Consider the following 16,854-nt stretch of genomic DNA (forward strand, 5'->3'; position numbering starts at 1 on the left):
AAAGAAAGAAAGAAAGAAAGAAAGAAAGAAAGAAAGAAAGAAAGAAAAGAGGAGGAGGAAGAGGAAAAAGAAAAAGATAAAGAAATTTATAAAGATAAAGGCTGATGGTGCATGCTTTTGATCCCAGCACTTAGAAAATGGAAGCAGGCAATCCCTCTAAGTTAGAGGCCAGGATGGTGTATAAAGGGAGTTTTAAGTCAAACAGAACTACAGTGTGAGACCCTGTCCCAGAGAGAATGAATGAATTTGGATATGGACTAGAGATGGTTCAGCAACTTAGAACAACTGTTTCTGTTGCTCTTGCATAGGATGTGGCAACTCCCAACACCCAAATGGTGGCTCACAATCATCTATAACTCCAGCTGCAAGGGATCCAAAGTTCTCTTCTGGCCTCTGCAAGCAGCAGACACACAGTGGTACATACACATACATACAGTTAAAACACTCATACATATAAAATATATACATAAACATAAATTACTTTTAGATAAAGAACTTGGCTGTGTTCTAATGCTCTATGAAAAACAAGAAAAATTCAGTGTTGAGTTAGAGATTCTGAAACAATGTTAAAGGTACAAGTTCTGACAACTTAGGGTAAAGTTGGTGAACTAAAGAAAAGTGAACTAAAGTACTTCTAACCAAAAATTAACCATAACTTGATGACTTGGAAAATTATTAGACTGTCCACATTGTAAAACTGAGACAGGATATTCTGAAGAAAGTATTAAGGGTGTATTTGAACTATTACTGAAGAGTATTAATACATGCAGACACACTGCCAATTTCAACTAAAGAAGATAAAAACAGTAGAAAACAAATTCTCCTGCCTGACTTCTTATATTACATAGCTAGGCCAATAAGATTAATCCTAAGAGATCCTTAGGACTGACTCTTCACCTTCAAAAGGCAGGGAGAACATTTTGGTTTCAAACAACCAAGCAACTGTCACCTGAAGCCTCAAAGAAAAAAGAACCCTAAAGAGGGGGCTGGAGAGATGGCTCAGCGGTTAAGAGCACTGACTTCTCTTCCAGAGGACCTGGGTTCAAATCCCAGTACCCACATGGCAGCTCACAACTGACACCCCCACCCCATTAGTGCATGCAAAACATGCTAAGTGGAGTCACAAATGTTTGTGAGCCACCACGTGGGTGCTAGGAATCAAAGCTGGACTTTAGAAGAACAGCCAGGGCTCTAAATCACTGAGCCAACTCTCCAGCCCAAAATGTCAAGTTTTAACAACTAAAACAGGAGGAAAGGGGGAGGGGACAACAGGACTAAACACAGCAAGCTATACCATTAGATACATCAGTAATAAACTTCCTTCCCCTCTGTTAACTGAACTGAAATCTCTTATTCAATGATACAAGGTCAGGAGCTGAGCTCACTGGTCATCTCACAGTTACAAACTTGATGTGGAAACTGACCTTGGCTTCCTTTACTCCTTTCTTTCCTTTGACAGTTCCCTCTGAAGGTTTGGTTTTCTCATTCTTCTTTACTGTCTCATTTAAAGGCTTTTTTCCACTTGGTATAACCCCAAAGAATTTCCGAATGTCCTAAAAATAGAAGAGGAGACATGTAAATATAAGTATATAACATCCTAATCTCAGTCACTACTGAGACAACCATACCCTATTGACCTAACCACAGTCATCTCTCCAAAGCAAGATCATCTGTATTCAGCAGGGCCCTTCTTATAAATAAAGCCACCTTATAAAATTACCTGAATTAAAAATAATTTTTCTAATGCAAAGAGATATTAATTCTCAGAATGTAACCAAAAGCAAGGCAAAAATAAACAAGTAAAATTCCTCCCTGGTAGCCTGGCACAGTGGTGCATGTGCTCAGGGAGGCAGAGGAAAATGGATCTCTGTGAGTTCGAGGCCAGCCTGGTCTGGTCTACAAAGAGAGTCCAGTACCCCCAGGGCTACACAGAGAAACCCTGTCTTGAAAACAAGACAAAACAAAATGGTTTTAAAGAATTGTTTTTGACAATGAAAGCACAGTTATAAACAGTCAAGTAACAGATAGTGATTGAAAATGCATGCACATACAAATCCCATCATCCCAGGCAGATGAGAAGACACAGTTCAGCATCACCCACAGCCACAAATTTACACTTCATTTTGAGAAAACAACTCTCACAACTGGGATCATTCTCAAAAAAATATTTTTCTCTACATGATTAAAAACTCTAAAGAAATAGAGTGCCTGGTACCTATTGTAATATACTCTTTCATTATGCAACCCTGAGCTAAACTATAGAATTTAAATTAATCAAAAATGTTCACAATATAACAACATTAAAAGCACTCAGCTAGGTGTGGTAGCACACACCTTGATTCCAGCACTCAGGGAGGCAGGTGGATTATTGTGCGTTCAGGGCCAGCCTAGTCTACAAAGAATCCAGCATAGCCACAGTTACACAAAGAAATCTTGCCTCAAAAAAAAAAAAAAACAAAGCACCCAGTTTCCTTATCATTTACATATATATTTTCCATACCTTTCCTTTTTGTTTTGTTTTTATTTTGTTGTGAGCCTCTGTAGGCCAGGCTGACCTCCAGCTCCTAAGAGATCTACCTGCTTCCGCCCTCATCCTCCAGTGCTGCCCTTACGGGTGTGCACCACCACTCCCAGCTCCCCACCTTCCCCTAATTTAGTTGTGAAGAAACCACAGTACAAAGAAAAGTGAACAGACCTTACCATCGAGAAGCCTGGGTTTGAATCTGTGCCCTAGTGCATTCTACTTGTGTGATCTCGGATAATTCATTAGTATCTCAATCTGTTGTAAAGCTTAAACATCTATTATCATTGTGGCTCAGCAAAAACGTCTCCATTTCTGAGCTACTATCCACTCACATCATTGAAATGTCCCCTTTTTAAACTGCTTATTAAGCAAAGACATAGGATTTCATGTCTTCCTTTCCAGAGTTCCCGGTATATAAAAAGTTCTAATTTATTAAGTAAATCTAAGTTTAAAAAGTATTGCTGCCAGGCTGGTGCCTGTCATCAGGAAGTAGAGGCTGGTGCATCAGGAGTTCAGGACTAGCCTTGGATACACAGCAAGTTTCAGACTAGTCTGGGATACAAAATACTCTGTTTCAAAAACAAACAAACAAATACATGCATGCATGCATACATACATACATAGAGAGCCAATGTGATGGCTCAGCAAGCAAAGCTAAGTTCAGTCTCTGGGACCCAAGCAGAGGTGGACGAGAGAACTGACTCCTGAAAGTTACCCTCTGACCTCCACATGTATGTGATGTATGTACACCTACATAAACATATCTCATTCTCTCCCACACACACAGAAATACACAATATTATTAATAATAATAATAATAATAAAATTTAAAAGTGAATAAAACAAGCATACAGCCCTTGGCTATGAAATTCAGGACATTTGTGTCAGGTGGTGAAGAATAGAACAATAAAGTCACAGTCATATGTACAACCTGCCAAGAACTGAGCTTGAGGCTGACTACTTTATTGCTTCTGGAGGAAATGACAGTTTCTAATCAATCTCACTTTTTAAAATTATACAGAGATTCTTCACCCTAACAGCGAGGATTACTTAAATTAAACACATACAAATGAAAGAAAAAGAGAAAAGGGCAGAGATAATGCAGATGACGCCACAAAGATAGCAAAAACCCTAAATTAGTAATTAGGGAGCAAGGGAGCAAGCAAAATGGCTTGGAGGGTAAAGGGCACTTGCTGTCTGCCCAAGGACCTGGGTTCACTCCCTGGAGAGAAGTAATTCCCACAAGCTATCCTCCAACTTCCACACCTAAACCATGGCATACATGTACAAAAAGAAACAAAATGTGAAAAACAAACAAACAAACAAAACTACGGTAATGACGGTCCTGTTCTTCAACTCTGTTTTACATCACAGACTAAAGGAGCCAATTGTTCAGGGAATGCAACAACTGGCAGCACTGACACGCATGTGCAGGCAAGTCTGCCCTGCGCTCAGCGGCTCTCTACCCTCTTTCCACATTCCTTCTCTTCCTTTCTCCGTACTCCACCCTACTCTTCAATCCCTATACTGACGGCAGCACAAAGGTGAAGAAATCACAAACCCCAGCTCTATCCCAATATATACTAAAAACCTACACTCTGGAAAAAAAAAATTTACTAGAATGGAAGCTATTCAACACCACATATCTCTACAGTAAGGCATAAACACGCAAGGTGAGCAGCCAGCTAATGAGCTTAGAGATGGCGGTATCCCCTCATTCTCCTGAGCAGCAGCTTCTGTCTAGTATTCCAGGTCCTCGAAGCCTTAATATCTGCAGAACAAACTGAGTCTTACTCCAAATAAAATGTCAAGCCCCTCTCTCGTCTGCCCGTGAACGTTCTGCTGAGTAGTGAGTGAAAAAAAGGAATTTTTTTTTACATTTGTTTATTCTGTGTGTATATGTACGTACATGGCCACATATCTGTGGAGGTCAAAGAACAACTTTCAGGAGTCAGTTCTCTCCTTGCACTACATGGGTTTTAGGAAATCAGACTCAGGTCATCAGGCTTGGCAGCAAGTGCCTTTACACAATAACTAATCTAGCCAACCCAAGAAAAAAAAATTATTTTTTTATTTACTTTTACAATGTTGACAACGGCAAGACCTTCTAAGCAGACTATTATGAGGTCAAACGTCCATAAAGGCAGATCTGCCAAGCGTGGTGATGCTCACCAAGCATGGTCATCTCACTCAGAAGGCTGAGGCACAGAATTGTGAGGTTAAGGCCAGCCACTATGACATAGTAAGTGCCTGTCTTAAAGACAGAAGGGGCTGGACACGTGGTTTAGAGAGTGGAGAGCCCGCCTACTAGGCAGGAAGGCCTGGGTCCTGCCCTAGCACTACAGAAAAGCGGATGTGACGGCCCTCAGGGAGGGGAAGCAGGAAGACCAGTTCAAGCCAGTTTGCACTATAGAAGCAAGCCCCTGCTTCAAACAAATTAAGAATTTTGACTACAGAAGAATGAAACAAAAATATCTACAATAAGAAAATATAAATGGGCTTCTACAAACCAATAAAAGACAACCAAACAGAAAATGGAATCAAAGCTAATAAGAAGCAAACTAGAAAAGAAATGTAAATACCAACAAAACACGCACATACCTTCTCTCCCAATAATGGCATTGCTAAAAGGAATGATGGGGTGAAAAGGCACAGGCCACCTTGCAGAGGAGCCGAGTTTGGATTCCACACTTCCGGCTCAGAACTGCCTATAACTCTAGCTTCAGTGGGTCCAACCCTCTTCTGGCCCGAGGTCACTGACTCTCATGTACACACACACAGATATACACACAGGCAAATTTTTTTTTTTTAATCTTAAGAAAGTATAAAGGAGCTGAGCATAGTAGCACACATCTGTGATTCCAGCACTTGGGAGGCAGAGGCAAGCAGATCTCTATGAATTTGAGGCCAGCCTGGTCTACACAGTGAATTCCAGGCAGAAAAAAAGGGTTGGGAAGGAGAAGGAAGCAACTAAATGTAACTTCCCCTCCACCTTTTTCTTTGGTGATTATTACTTTAAAAAAAAAACAGGGAAATTCAAGCAAAACATAAAATTCAGGCAAAACTCACAAAAGTTAGATTTTAGCTGAGATAACTAAAAATAAGCAAAAATAAGTAATTTTTTCATATCTTACAGCAACTGGACATAGATTTATGTCTCTTGTGAGACAGGGCAAATAAAATTAGAAATATCCCTATCTTAAATGAGGAAGTAGAATGGATAAGACAAACACAGGTCTTGACATATTTGACACTGACTAAAAGGACAGTTTGAATGAGTTACTTCATTTTTCTGTCCCTTAGTCTCCTCAAGATGTCAGTTGCTTCACAAGATCTTTCTGAAAGCCAGGCATTGGTGGCGCATGCCTTTGATCCCAGCACTTGGCAGGCAGAGGCAAGTAGATCTCTGAGTTTGAGGCCAGCCTGTTCTACAAAGTGAGTTCCAGGACAACCAGGGCTACAGAGAAACCCTGTCTGGAAAAAAAATAAAACAAACAAACCAAAAATCCTCCTGACAATTCCAGGTGGCACATCTAACACCTCTGAAATGAAATCCGGTCTTCCATCTCCAACCTTCAACTTGACTCTGACTACCTACTCACTCTAAGAACTGTGCAAAACAGACATTCCCTACCATAAGCAATCTTTCCTTGACCCATTTAATCTTATACACTCAGAGGAAGGCACAGTGTCAGGGACTCAAGATGCAAAACTGAGCACACCTTTATGAGAAAAAAAGCGCTCATGACACTCCATTGGAGATAAGTGTGTATATAAAGAATTAAACACAATCCTGTGTGAAGACAATTGTAATCATAAGGCTATGAGAGTACCAGAACCACCTGGCACAGGACCCCAGGAACAACACCTAAACCAGGCCTTACCATGACTAACAGGTGCATCAGGTGATGGGCATCTAAATTTAAGCTTGGAGACACTTCTTAGGTTCTACCCAAAAGACTCGGACTCTCCAGATGAGTGTCTATTTAATGTGCACACAGGTGATTAGGCCTTCACACATGGGCTCAGAGAGACTCATTTATATACAGTGAAAATGATGGAAGATGTGTTTTTACAACACTTTGGGCCGCAGCCTCTTGAACCAGGCCCTCTGCCTCTCTCCTTCTCTCCCAAACAGACACCCAGCAAAGCCTGCCAATATGCAGCAAAACAAGCAAGGCACCTTTAAGCCTTCATGAAAATGTATGTACATGACTAGACAAAGAAGCTCCTCAAGAAATGGAAAGATGGCTGGCTATGGTGGTACACACCTTTTATCATTTTGGGGCCATCCTGACTGACACAATGACTTCTAGGACAGCCAGAGCTACATAATAGAGACCTTGTCTCAGGAAGGAAGGAAAAGGAAGGAAGAAAAGAAGGAAGGAAGAAAGGAGAAGGGAAGGAGGAAGGAAAAGAAGGAAATGAGGAGGGGTAATGGGGAGGGAGGGAAAGGAAGGGAAGGAGGGAAAGAAAATGGCACTTAGCCTGGGACGCACAACTGCAATCCCTAGCAGTCTGAAGGTGGACCAGAGGAGGATCATGAATCCAACGTCAGCATCAGCTATCAAAGCAATTCAAGGCTAGCTTAGTCTACAGCACACAGGTAGGTAACACCCATAGAAATGGAAAATGCAGAGATAAACAAGATGGGGTAAGGCTACTGAAAAGGGGCTGTCATAGGAGCACCACTGCCGTCTTCACAGTTGCCATCAAGTTAAACCCGACTTGGCCATTTAGTATCCTAGGAGAATCAACTGTCCTCACCAAATTACAGAGACTGAATGCTGCCATCTAAGGCAGCGACAGAGCCACCGAAACAAAGCCTGATTCACTCTGCCTTACAGCAGGAGGAAAGCTCACACTTTTCTGGACTACTAGGAAGCAGCAGCCTACAATCTCATCCTGGTCTGTGGTGAGGATGCTAGAACAAAACAGAAATTCAGGAAGGTGCTAGAGGGCTCAGTGGCTTAAGCATGTGCTGCTCCTGTGAAAGACCTGAGTTCAATTCCCAGCACTCACAAAGGGCAGCTCACAAGCACCTGGAACTCTAGCTCCAGAGGACCAGAGGTCCTCTTCTGGTCTCAAAAGGCACCTGAACTCACAAGCACATACCCACACAGAGATACACACATATACATAATATAAAAATAATAAATCTACAATCAAAAAGAGAAATTCAAGGGGAGCCCAGAAAACTGTAAACATTTGGTGAAGGAATGAGTCACAACAGAATAGAAAGGGTTTAAAAGGGTATCGCTCAGAACAGGTGTTCTGCATGGCATTTCTGGAGTAATGCTGGGCTGGTTTCCTGGAGGAGTGCCAGGAATACAAAGAGCATGCATGCCTGGAATGGCAGGAAGGCCCCAGAAGTTCTCAAAGCTAAGAGGTATTCAGAAGTAACTGTGGTCTTCTGAATGTGGCAGAAAAATAGGTAAATATGACAAGTATCTGAGTGACCAAAGGTTATGAATCTCATCTGTAAATGTTCAATCAAATTTAGAGGAAAAGCATCTGGCTGTCTGACAACTCCTTTACTGACAGTAACATCTAATGGACGTCTAAACAACACAAAGCAGAGTCCTGGATATGACGTCAGCAGAACTATGCTTGGAGCTCATCTCTAACACTTGCACCAAATGCAGCTCAACATTTTACAACAGTTTGCTAGAAGGGCATGCATTCAAATCATGATTTCTAATAGGAACTATCAATTTTCAACTTTTTACAGTTCTGGGGCTTGACCCTGAGGTCTTGCCCACACTAGGCAGGTATTCTACCACTAAGATACAGTCCCAGCCCATTTCTTATCTTTATTTTGAGACAAGGTTCACTAAATTGCCCAAGCTGGCCTTGAATTTATTCTGTACTCAAGCAGGGCTTGACCTTGTGGTCTTCCAGCCTCAGCCTCCCTGTGGCTGCAATTACAGCCTGCACTACCAAGAATGGTACAACATTATTACTTACACACACACACACACACACACACACACACACACATCACCTCTGTGGCCCAAGTGCTGGAATTAAAGGCATGGACCACCATGCCCAGAGCTAGCTGGCTGAACCCTTAAAAAACTGAAAACTTTCAAAGGGGATAGAGAGATGGCTCAGTGATAAAGAGTACTGGCTGCTCTTCCAGAGGACCTGCATTAATATCTCAGCAACTACATGATGGCTAAGGACCGCCTGTAACTCCAGTTCCAAAGAATCCAATACCCTCTCCTGGCTTCACATGGTGCACATACATACATGCAGGAAAAAACATCCATAAACATAAAATAAAAATAAGTTTAAAACAACTTTTAGGTAGTGGTGCACACTTGGGGCAGGCAGGTCTCTGGGAGTTCAAGGACAGCCTGGTTCCAGGTGAGTTCCAGGTGAGCAAAGACTATATAGTGAGACCCTATCTGGAAAAAAACAAAAACAAAAACAAAAAAACAATGGAAGGGAACATACTAATTGCTAAACAAAATAAATATAATGTGCACTAAAGCAATCGTTAGCTGGGCATGTGGCACACACATGTAAACCCCAGCACTGGGGAAGAAAGAGTAGGAGGACTAACATCTGAAGCCAAAAGGGCTAGACAGCAAGACAGTCCCAAACCCTCCCCCAGGGTTGGATTTCTGCTATGACTTTACTTGGTTGCTTTCTGTTTTAAGAAAACGTAAAGGAGGCTAGAGAGAGAGAGTTCAGCTGTAAGAGTGCATGCTCTCACCAAACATGAGGGCCTTAGTTCAAATCTCCAGCCCCACATAGAGCCAGACACGGTTGCACACATCTGTAACCCCAGCACTGGAATGTGGGTGGGCATAAAGACAGGACTGCTGGAGCTGGCTAGCTCAGGATTCAGAAAGACCCTAACTCGAAAGAATGGAATAGAGAGTAATAGGACATCAGGAACATTCCTTGGGATTCCTCATGCACTTACTTGGACCCCCACACACAGACACACACACACACACAGAGAAACACACTTTAAGATATTAAATTAGCACTGTGTATTATTCTGAACTTATTTTTAAAAACCACCTTCTATATAAAATCCATATGCCTTACTTTCATGTCATATTACAATAATGTGACCATAAAAGACAAAAACTACTTTCACTTTTAGTAAGCCATTTCTTGTTCCTTCAAAATTGATTTTTAGCTGAGCAAATATCTTCTTTTAGAAATTAAAACTATCACTACACACACCATTGACATTACTGATATAGCAAAGTCTGGCAGTGTCTCAAGCACTTCCCTGAGGAAGACACCATGAGCTAAATAGGTGTGTTTAGTGTGCTAAAGTGTGGTCTGAAAAAGGTTTGGGGGTGGGGGAGGGCGAGGATTACACAGGACACATCACAACTGTACAGGGAAGAGCACTCACTACTCTGTGGTCCCTCACTGATCCCTTCACTCAGGCAGGCTACCCACGCTAAAAGCTTTGCACAGGCCTGGATCAGTCAATGTTTAGTGCTCAGAGGAAACTACACAGGACAGAAGAGAAAACAGAAAGCCTCTGCTCTCACAGAGCTTCCATCAGTCTCTGCAATTCAGTCTGTCCTTAGAGAACAAAAGCTGAGCCTAGAAAATGAAGCCCTGCCAGGGAAGATAAATGGGGACTATTTCTGCTTCTGCTGCCTATTGGATCTGCTGAATCTTCCTGACAGGCTCTTCTTAACAATGGAAAAAAAAAATTTTTTTTTCGAGACAGGGTTTCTCTGTGTAGCCCTGGCTGTCCTGGAACTCATTCTGTAGCCAAGGCCAGCCTCAAACTCAGAGACCTGCCTGCCTCTTCCTCCCAGGTGCTGAGATTAAAGGCATGAGCCACCATGCCCACTCATGAAATGTTTTACTAATTTCGACACAAAGTAATGACCGAAAGGATGGGAAAATACTTTTCACAAGTTTATTTTGTTTGGTAACGATGAGCACTTCCCTGCGTGTGTGTACTACTACAAGCCTATTTCCTATGCAGATCAAGAGAGGCCTCGGGGCTCCTGGAAATGAAATTATGGGATGGTCTGATTCTCTACGTGGGCACTGGGAACTGAATCTGCATTCTCTGCGAGAACAGCAAGTCCTTATAACCACTGAGCCATCTCGCTAGCCCATAGAACAGTGGTTCTCAACCTTCCTAATGCTGTGACCCTTTAATACAATTTTCATGTTGTGGTGACCCCCTCATCATAAAATTATTTGTTACTACCTCATAACTGTAATTTTGCTAGTGTTATGAGCCATAATGTAAGTATCTGTGCTTTCCAACAGTCTTAGGCGACCCCTGTGAAAGGGCTGTTCAACAAACCCCAGAGGAGTTACAAAAATGTAGCATATGTCAGACACCAGAGCAGCTCCCTGTCCCTGCGGCCTCTACTCTTGCAGACTGTCAGGACAAGTAACCCATTCAGTAAAATATGCCAAAATACCAAAGAAACAAAACAGCTTTAACCAGCATGCCAGTAATTTTTAAGCTTTCATAAACCTGATGAGTTATATTTTCCCCAGAAATATTTAAAAACAAACATGCACACTGAATACAGGTCTGGGATATAACTCAGGCAAAAGTACTTGCCTATCATCTGTAAGGCCTCTACAGTGCTGAAAGAGTGGGAGTGGGGGGAAGGGCAGGAGAGCCAGTGTAATGGCTCATTGGGTAAAGGTGCTTGTCACCAGCCTGAAACCCCAAGTTCAATTTCCAAGACCCACACCTGCAAATTGCCTCTGCTGTCCACAAATGTACTCTGGCAGGCATGTACACACACACACACACACACACACACACACACACACACACACACACAAATTGTGGCTAGGGTTAGTGATACATTCCTGTAATACCAATACTTGGAAGTAGAAGGAACTGAAGTTCAAGATCATTCTCAGTTCAAGGCCATCATCATAAGTGAGTAGGTAGATAAGTAGGTAAGTAGGTAGCTAGCTAGCTAGGTAGACAGACAAAGTCAACATGCTTAATCCACATAACAAGCCTAGAAGTTGTTAGTCCTGATTCTTATTCACAGACTGGGAAACTGAGAATGCCAAGAAGCCATTCTCTAGCAAAAGTTTTAGAATTGAAGATTGGGCCAGCAGTGGTGGTGCAGGCCTTTAATCCCAGCACTCAGGGAGCAGAGGAAGATAAATCTCTGAGGCATGCATGGTAGGACTATAGTGAGAAACCCTCTCAAAAAACCGAAAATTAAATAAATTTAAAACTGCATAATTAAAGATTGGGTCCCAGTTAAGACACTTTCTATTCCTCCAAAGGGCCTGAGTCAGGCTCCCAGCATCCCTACTGAGTAGCCTCCAAGGACAACTCACACATAGGACCTTCACAGATGCACACAAACACACACAGATGAAAATAAGTATTTAAGTTGAAGACTGTCTGACATATAAGGGTATTGCTAGTCATCACTGCAATCCAAGTTCTAGGGAATCTGAGGCAGGAGGAACAGGAACTCAAGACCACCCTGGGCTACTTGATGAACCGGTCTCAACAGAGAGGCAGTTCCCCTCTTTACCGGGTAACTGGCAATTCTGCAAGATGACTTAGAACAAAGTGCTGCAAATCAGGCAACCCACATGCAATTTTGATGAACACAAACCAAACTAAATTACCAGACTTGGTCGGGTACTAAAATGGAGAGGGGTACACTTTCTAAGTTTTAGTCTGTACCAAGACATTTCCAACTTGGTTTCAAATCTCTTAGAACAAATAGAGGTGAAAAAGAAAATATTTTGCTATACCCTCCTAAACCCAAAAGAAATACAACATTGGACCTTCAGCTTCAGAAACTCCAGAGTACAAAAACTGATGCACGTTTGCTCTGAGGCAGACACACGCCAGCTCTCATTGTTTTCTTTTTCTACTTATTAGGAGCTTAACCAACTGACAAGACACATGAAAAGGCAGAGGGAGGGCACAAATAATGTCACTGCGTTTGCTTACCTTTGAAGAGTACATGGTTTCATGCAAAGTACAGACCACAGTACTCTGCAGAGCAGCTGCCAAAATAGACACTGGTTCTACTTCTCTATTTTAAAATTAGCAAAGAAAAATATTGAACATTTTAAATGCCCACCAAATTCACAAGAAAAATTATCAACGTATTTTACATGAGTGCTTTTTTTAATCAACATTTTCAGTTAGATAGTGTAATTATTGAACATATGCATATGGTTGAACTAAATGCACACCAGTCTTTTTTGTCTTTTTTTTTTTTTTTTAACATGTGTCTTAGTTAGGGTCTTTATTGCTGCCATGTAAACACCACAAACAAAAAGCAAGTTGGGAAGGAAAGAGTTTGGCTTATACTTCCACACTGCTGCTCCTCACTGAAGAAAATCAGGACGGGAACTCAAACAGGGCAGGAACCTGGAGGCAGGAGTTGATGCAGAGGACATGGAGGGGTGCTGCTTACTGGTCTGCTTCACATGCTTTCTTATGGAGCCCAGGACCACCAGTCCAGGTAAGGCACCGCCCACAATGGGCTGGGCCCTATCCCATTGATCACTGAGAAAATGCCTTCCAGCTGGATCTCACGAGGCATTTCCTCACCTGAGGCTCCTTCCTCTCTGTTGACACCTAAATCCAGCCAGTAAAATGTACGGCTGGTTTGCCTGCATGCATGTCTGTATACCATGTGCATGCAGCAATGCCTTGAGAGTCCTGGGAATTGAGCCTGTTTTTTCTGGAGGGCCACTGTCCAAGTCCCTTCCCTTAAAGGAAGCCTTCTGGAAGTGCTGCTTGGTGTCTGAAGAGTCTGCAGTCTGAGCTTCCCTGTCCCGCTCTACAGATACCTTCCATATCACAGTAAGCTATGTTCTCCCTGGAGCAAAGCTGACTGTACTGCAATACAGCTTCTTCCATTTGTATTAAAACTTAGCCCATGAGGCCTCTACTTGCTTTTCTGGTTTCATACCTGTTTTCTATCAGGTATGAAATACAGATATCCAAGTATTTACTCTTTATTCTTTTGCATTTGGGTATCTCTGGTCTTGGGACCTTTTTGGGGGTGGGAGGGAGACAGGGTTTCTCTCCATAGTCCAGGCTGGCCTGGAACACCCAGAAATTCCAACTACCTCTGCCTCTTTTTTGTTTTGTTTTGTTTGTTTTTCAAGACAGGGTTTCTTTGTGTAGCCTTAGCAAGTTCTAGACTTGCTTTGTAGACCAGGCTGGCCTCAAACTCATAGAGATATGTGTGCCTCTGCCTCCCAGAGTGCTGGAATTACGGCTTTTTTGCTTTTTCAAGACAGGGTTTATCTGTGTAACAGCCCTGGCTGTCCTGGACTCACTTTGTAGACCAGGCTGGCCTCAAACTCACAGAGATCTGCCTGCCTCTGCCTCCCAGAATACTAGAATTAAAGGTGTGTGCTACCACGCCTGGCTCTGCCTCTGCCTCTTGAGTGCCACCATGCCTGGCTTTGGCACCATTTTATTTTTAACAGACTATTATCCTGATACCTTAATTAAAAGTCAAAAAGCTGGAGACCTCAAGTTCAACAACTTCCAGAGCAAAGTTAATCTTCTGTCTATAGATGGGCTTCAGAAGAGGGGAAAGCCCCTACAATAATGTATAATGCACCCATATGCATTTTTGTGGGTCAGAAAATTTGCATAACTCTTACCACATTTATCACAGTGAATTGTGGCCCAAACAAAAGTTAAGAACTATTATCCTATAATATAACTTATGTACAGGTGTTCAATAAACACTCATTAAATGAAACTTTATTTTGGGGTTCTGCTAGGCTTCTTTTTGTGCTAACTGCTGGAGGAGTAAATTGAATACCAATATAATATTTGATTTTCAAAACATTTACTTTATCTGTTTATGTGTCTTGCTGTTTTGTCCGTGTATGCACATATGCACCACATACATGCCTCTTCTCTTTTTTCCCTCATTTCCTGAGATAGGGTCCCATATACTGCAGGCTGGCCTGGAACTATGTAATGGAGGCTGAACTGTAAGTCCTGGTCCTCCTGCCTCTGTTTGTAAGTGCTGACTACAAGCATGCCCAGCTTACTGTACCCTTAAAAGCTCATATAAACATTTATAAAATTAAAAAAAAAAGACTGGATATAGTGGTGCATACCTTTGATCCCATCAGAGGCAGAGGCAGTAGTATCTCTCATTTCAAGATCTACACAGCAATTCCAGACTAGTCACAGATACACAATAAGACCCTGTCTCAAAAAGAAAAACCCTAAGTAATTTTCTAGTGTCCTTTGTGGGGAAAAAAAAAACACAGATTATTAGCAGCTGGGACAACTATATACTATATAATGTCTACTACATGCCAAGGTCTAGAACCAAAGCTGTACATACACTATTTGCAAGGAAAGCTGTTGGTTTCCGCATGTGCATGTCATGTTTTCTGTGTTTGTGGGTACGTGTGCACACGTGTGCACATGCTGATGGAATCCAGAGGTCTCGCTAAGGTATCTTCGCAAATGCTCTCCTTATTTTTTGAGGCAGCGTCTCTCATTGAACCTGGAAATGATTCAGGGAGGCTGGCTGGCCATGAGCGCCAGGGTCCCACCAAGCTCACTCCCCCAGCATTAGGGTTACATGTGCATACCACTACACCTGTATTTTACAGAACTTACTGGTCTTGTACAGGACTCAGGTTCCCAGCACCCACATAGCAGCTTATAGGAACCTATAACTCCAGTTTCAGAAGATCTAGCACCCTCTTCCAGCCTCTTCAGGCACCAGGCACACACATGGCACAAATGCAAACATGCAGGCAAACACTTACACACATAAAATAATAATAAATACATTATTTTTTAAATTAACTTAAGAGGGTCAGGTTGCCATAAGCTGCACTGTGGGTGCTGGGAACTGAACCTAGGTTCTCTAGGTTCTCCACAACTAGAATTTAGGTTCTTTACAACTATGCCATGACACACTCATACACAACACAAAAAAAGTAAATAAATATAATTTTTAACATTAAATTACTCAAGATAGTTATTATTCACTCCATCCTTTTTGAAAATAAGAAAACAGAAATCAAGAAATTCATCTACTTACTAGGTCCGGTGGTTCACACCAGTAATCCAGCACTTGGAAGTCTGAGCCAAGACTCACACAAGTTAATCTATTTGTACCAGGTAATTGTTAAGCATATTAGCATACTAATATTAACTATTAAACTAAGCCATTATCCCATTCTCCATCATCAAAACTCAGAATCTCATCAACCTTCCACAAACTGCAATGCTAATCATCCTATTAGCTGCATGACAAACTGTTTAAAAGGTTATCTTAACTGCTATAAAACTGGACTGTAAAATGCCTGAAAGTTAAGGCAGGAAGATCGGGAGTTCAGACCAACCTAATCTATACATATTCTACGTTCAAAACCTGATAACATGATACTATTACCCAAAATTTTCCTTCAAAACAACGAACTTTGTTGCTGAGAGTGATGGCACATGACTTTAATCCCAGTACTCATGAGGCAGAGGCAGGAGCATCTCTGTGAGTTAGATACCAGCCTGGTCTACATGATAAGCTCTAGGACAGCCAGGACTACATAAAGAGACCCCGTCTCAAAAAATAAAAAATAAAACAATGCACCTGGGAGGTCTGAGACATGGTCCGGTGATTGGGAACACTTGTTGCTCTTTCAGAAGACCTGAGTTCAGGGTCCAGCACCCACATGATGGTTCAAAGCCGTGTATGACTCCTGGATGCCCTCCTGACTTTCTTGGGCCCGGTGCTGCATGTGCTTCACATACATGCATGCAGACAAAGCACTCATACACATAAACTAAGTAATTTTCTCTTTAATATTTTTTAATGAATTGGAGGGGCTGGAGAGGTGGCACGGTGGTTTTGAGTGTATACTGTTCTTGCAGAGGACTTCCATTACTAACACCCACAAAGAGCAGCTCAAAACCACCTGTAACTCCGGCTCAGAGAATCTGACACCCTATTCAGGCCATCATGGGCCTTCAAACTCATGTGTGCCTACACAGAGACACACATATACCCATAACTACAATAAAAATGTCTTTTTTCGAAAAAGCACTTTAAATGAATTTCTAGAAGATGTTTAAAGCAAACAACTCACACATTAACCTAATAATAAAAAGGCTGCCCCTGGGTGGCTACCATCACTACCCCGCCCCCCAGAATAGAAAACAGCTGAAATTTTTCCAATTTGGCATAACACTTTTCTCCCTAGAATGCTGGCATTCTGAAAAGCTTAGGAATAATGTGTATAATTGCTAAATAACTTCTAGACTAACTGAGTATCTTCAGTTGTCCTTTTAATATATATATATATATATATATATATATATATATATATATATATAT

The 16,854-nt window shown here is 41.8% G+C and overlaps 1 protein-coding gene across 5 annotated transcripts in view; it reads right to left on the bottom strand.

The window, feature by feature from the left end:
• Rfc1 (replication factor C subunit 1) overlaps positions 1-16,854 on the bottom strand; it is a 69,928-nt gene that overhangs the window by 52,196 nt on the left and 878 nt on the right. For all 5 annotated transcript variants that reach the window (XM_055624082.1, XM_055624085.1, XM_055624084.1 and 2 more), the window contains exon 2: positions 1,425-1,553. In XM_055624082.1, coding sequence (XP_055480057.1) covers positions 1,425-1,553 — 129 coding nt within the window. The remainder of the gene's footprint in view (positions 1-1,424; positions 1,554-16,854) is intronic.

Source organism: Psammomys obesus, unplaced genomic scaffold (assembly GCF_907164565.1).
Source record: "Psammomys obesus unplaced genomic scaffold, mPsaObe1.curated_primary_1811, whole genome shotgun sequence".
Classification (NCBI taxonomy): Eukaryota; Metazoa; Chordata; class Mammalia; order Rodentia; family Muridae; genus Psammomys; species Psammomys obesus.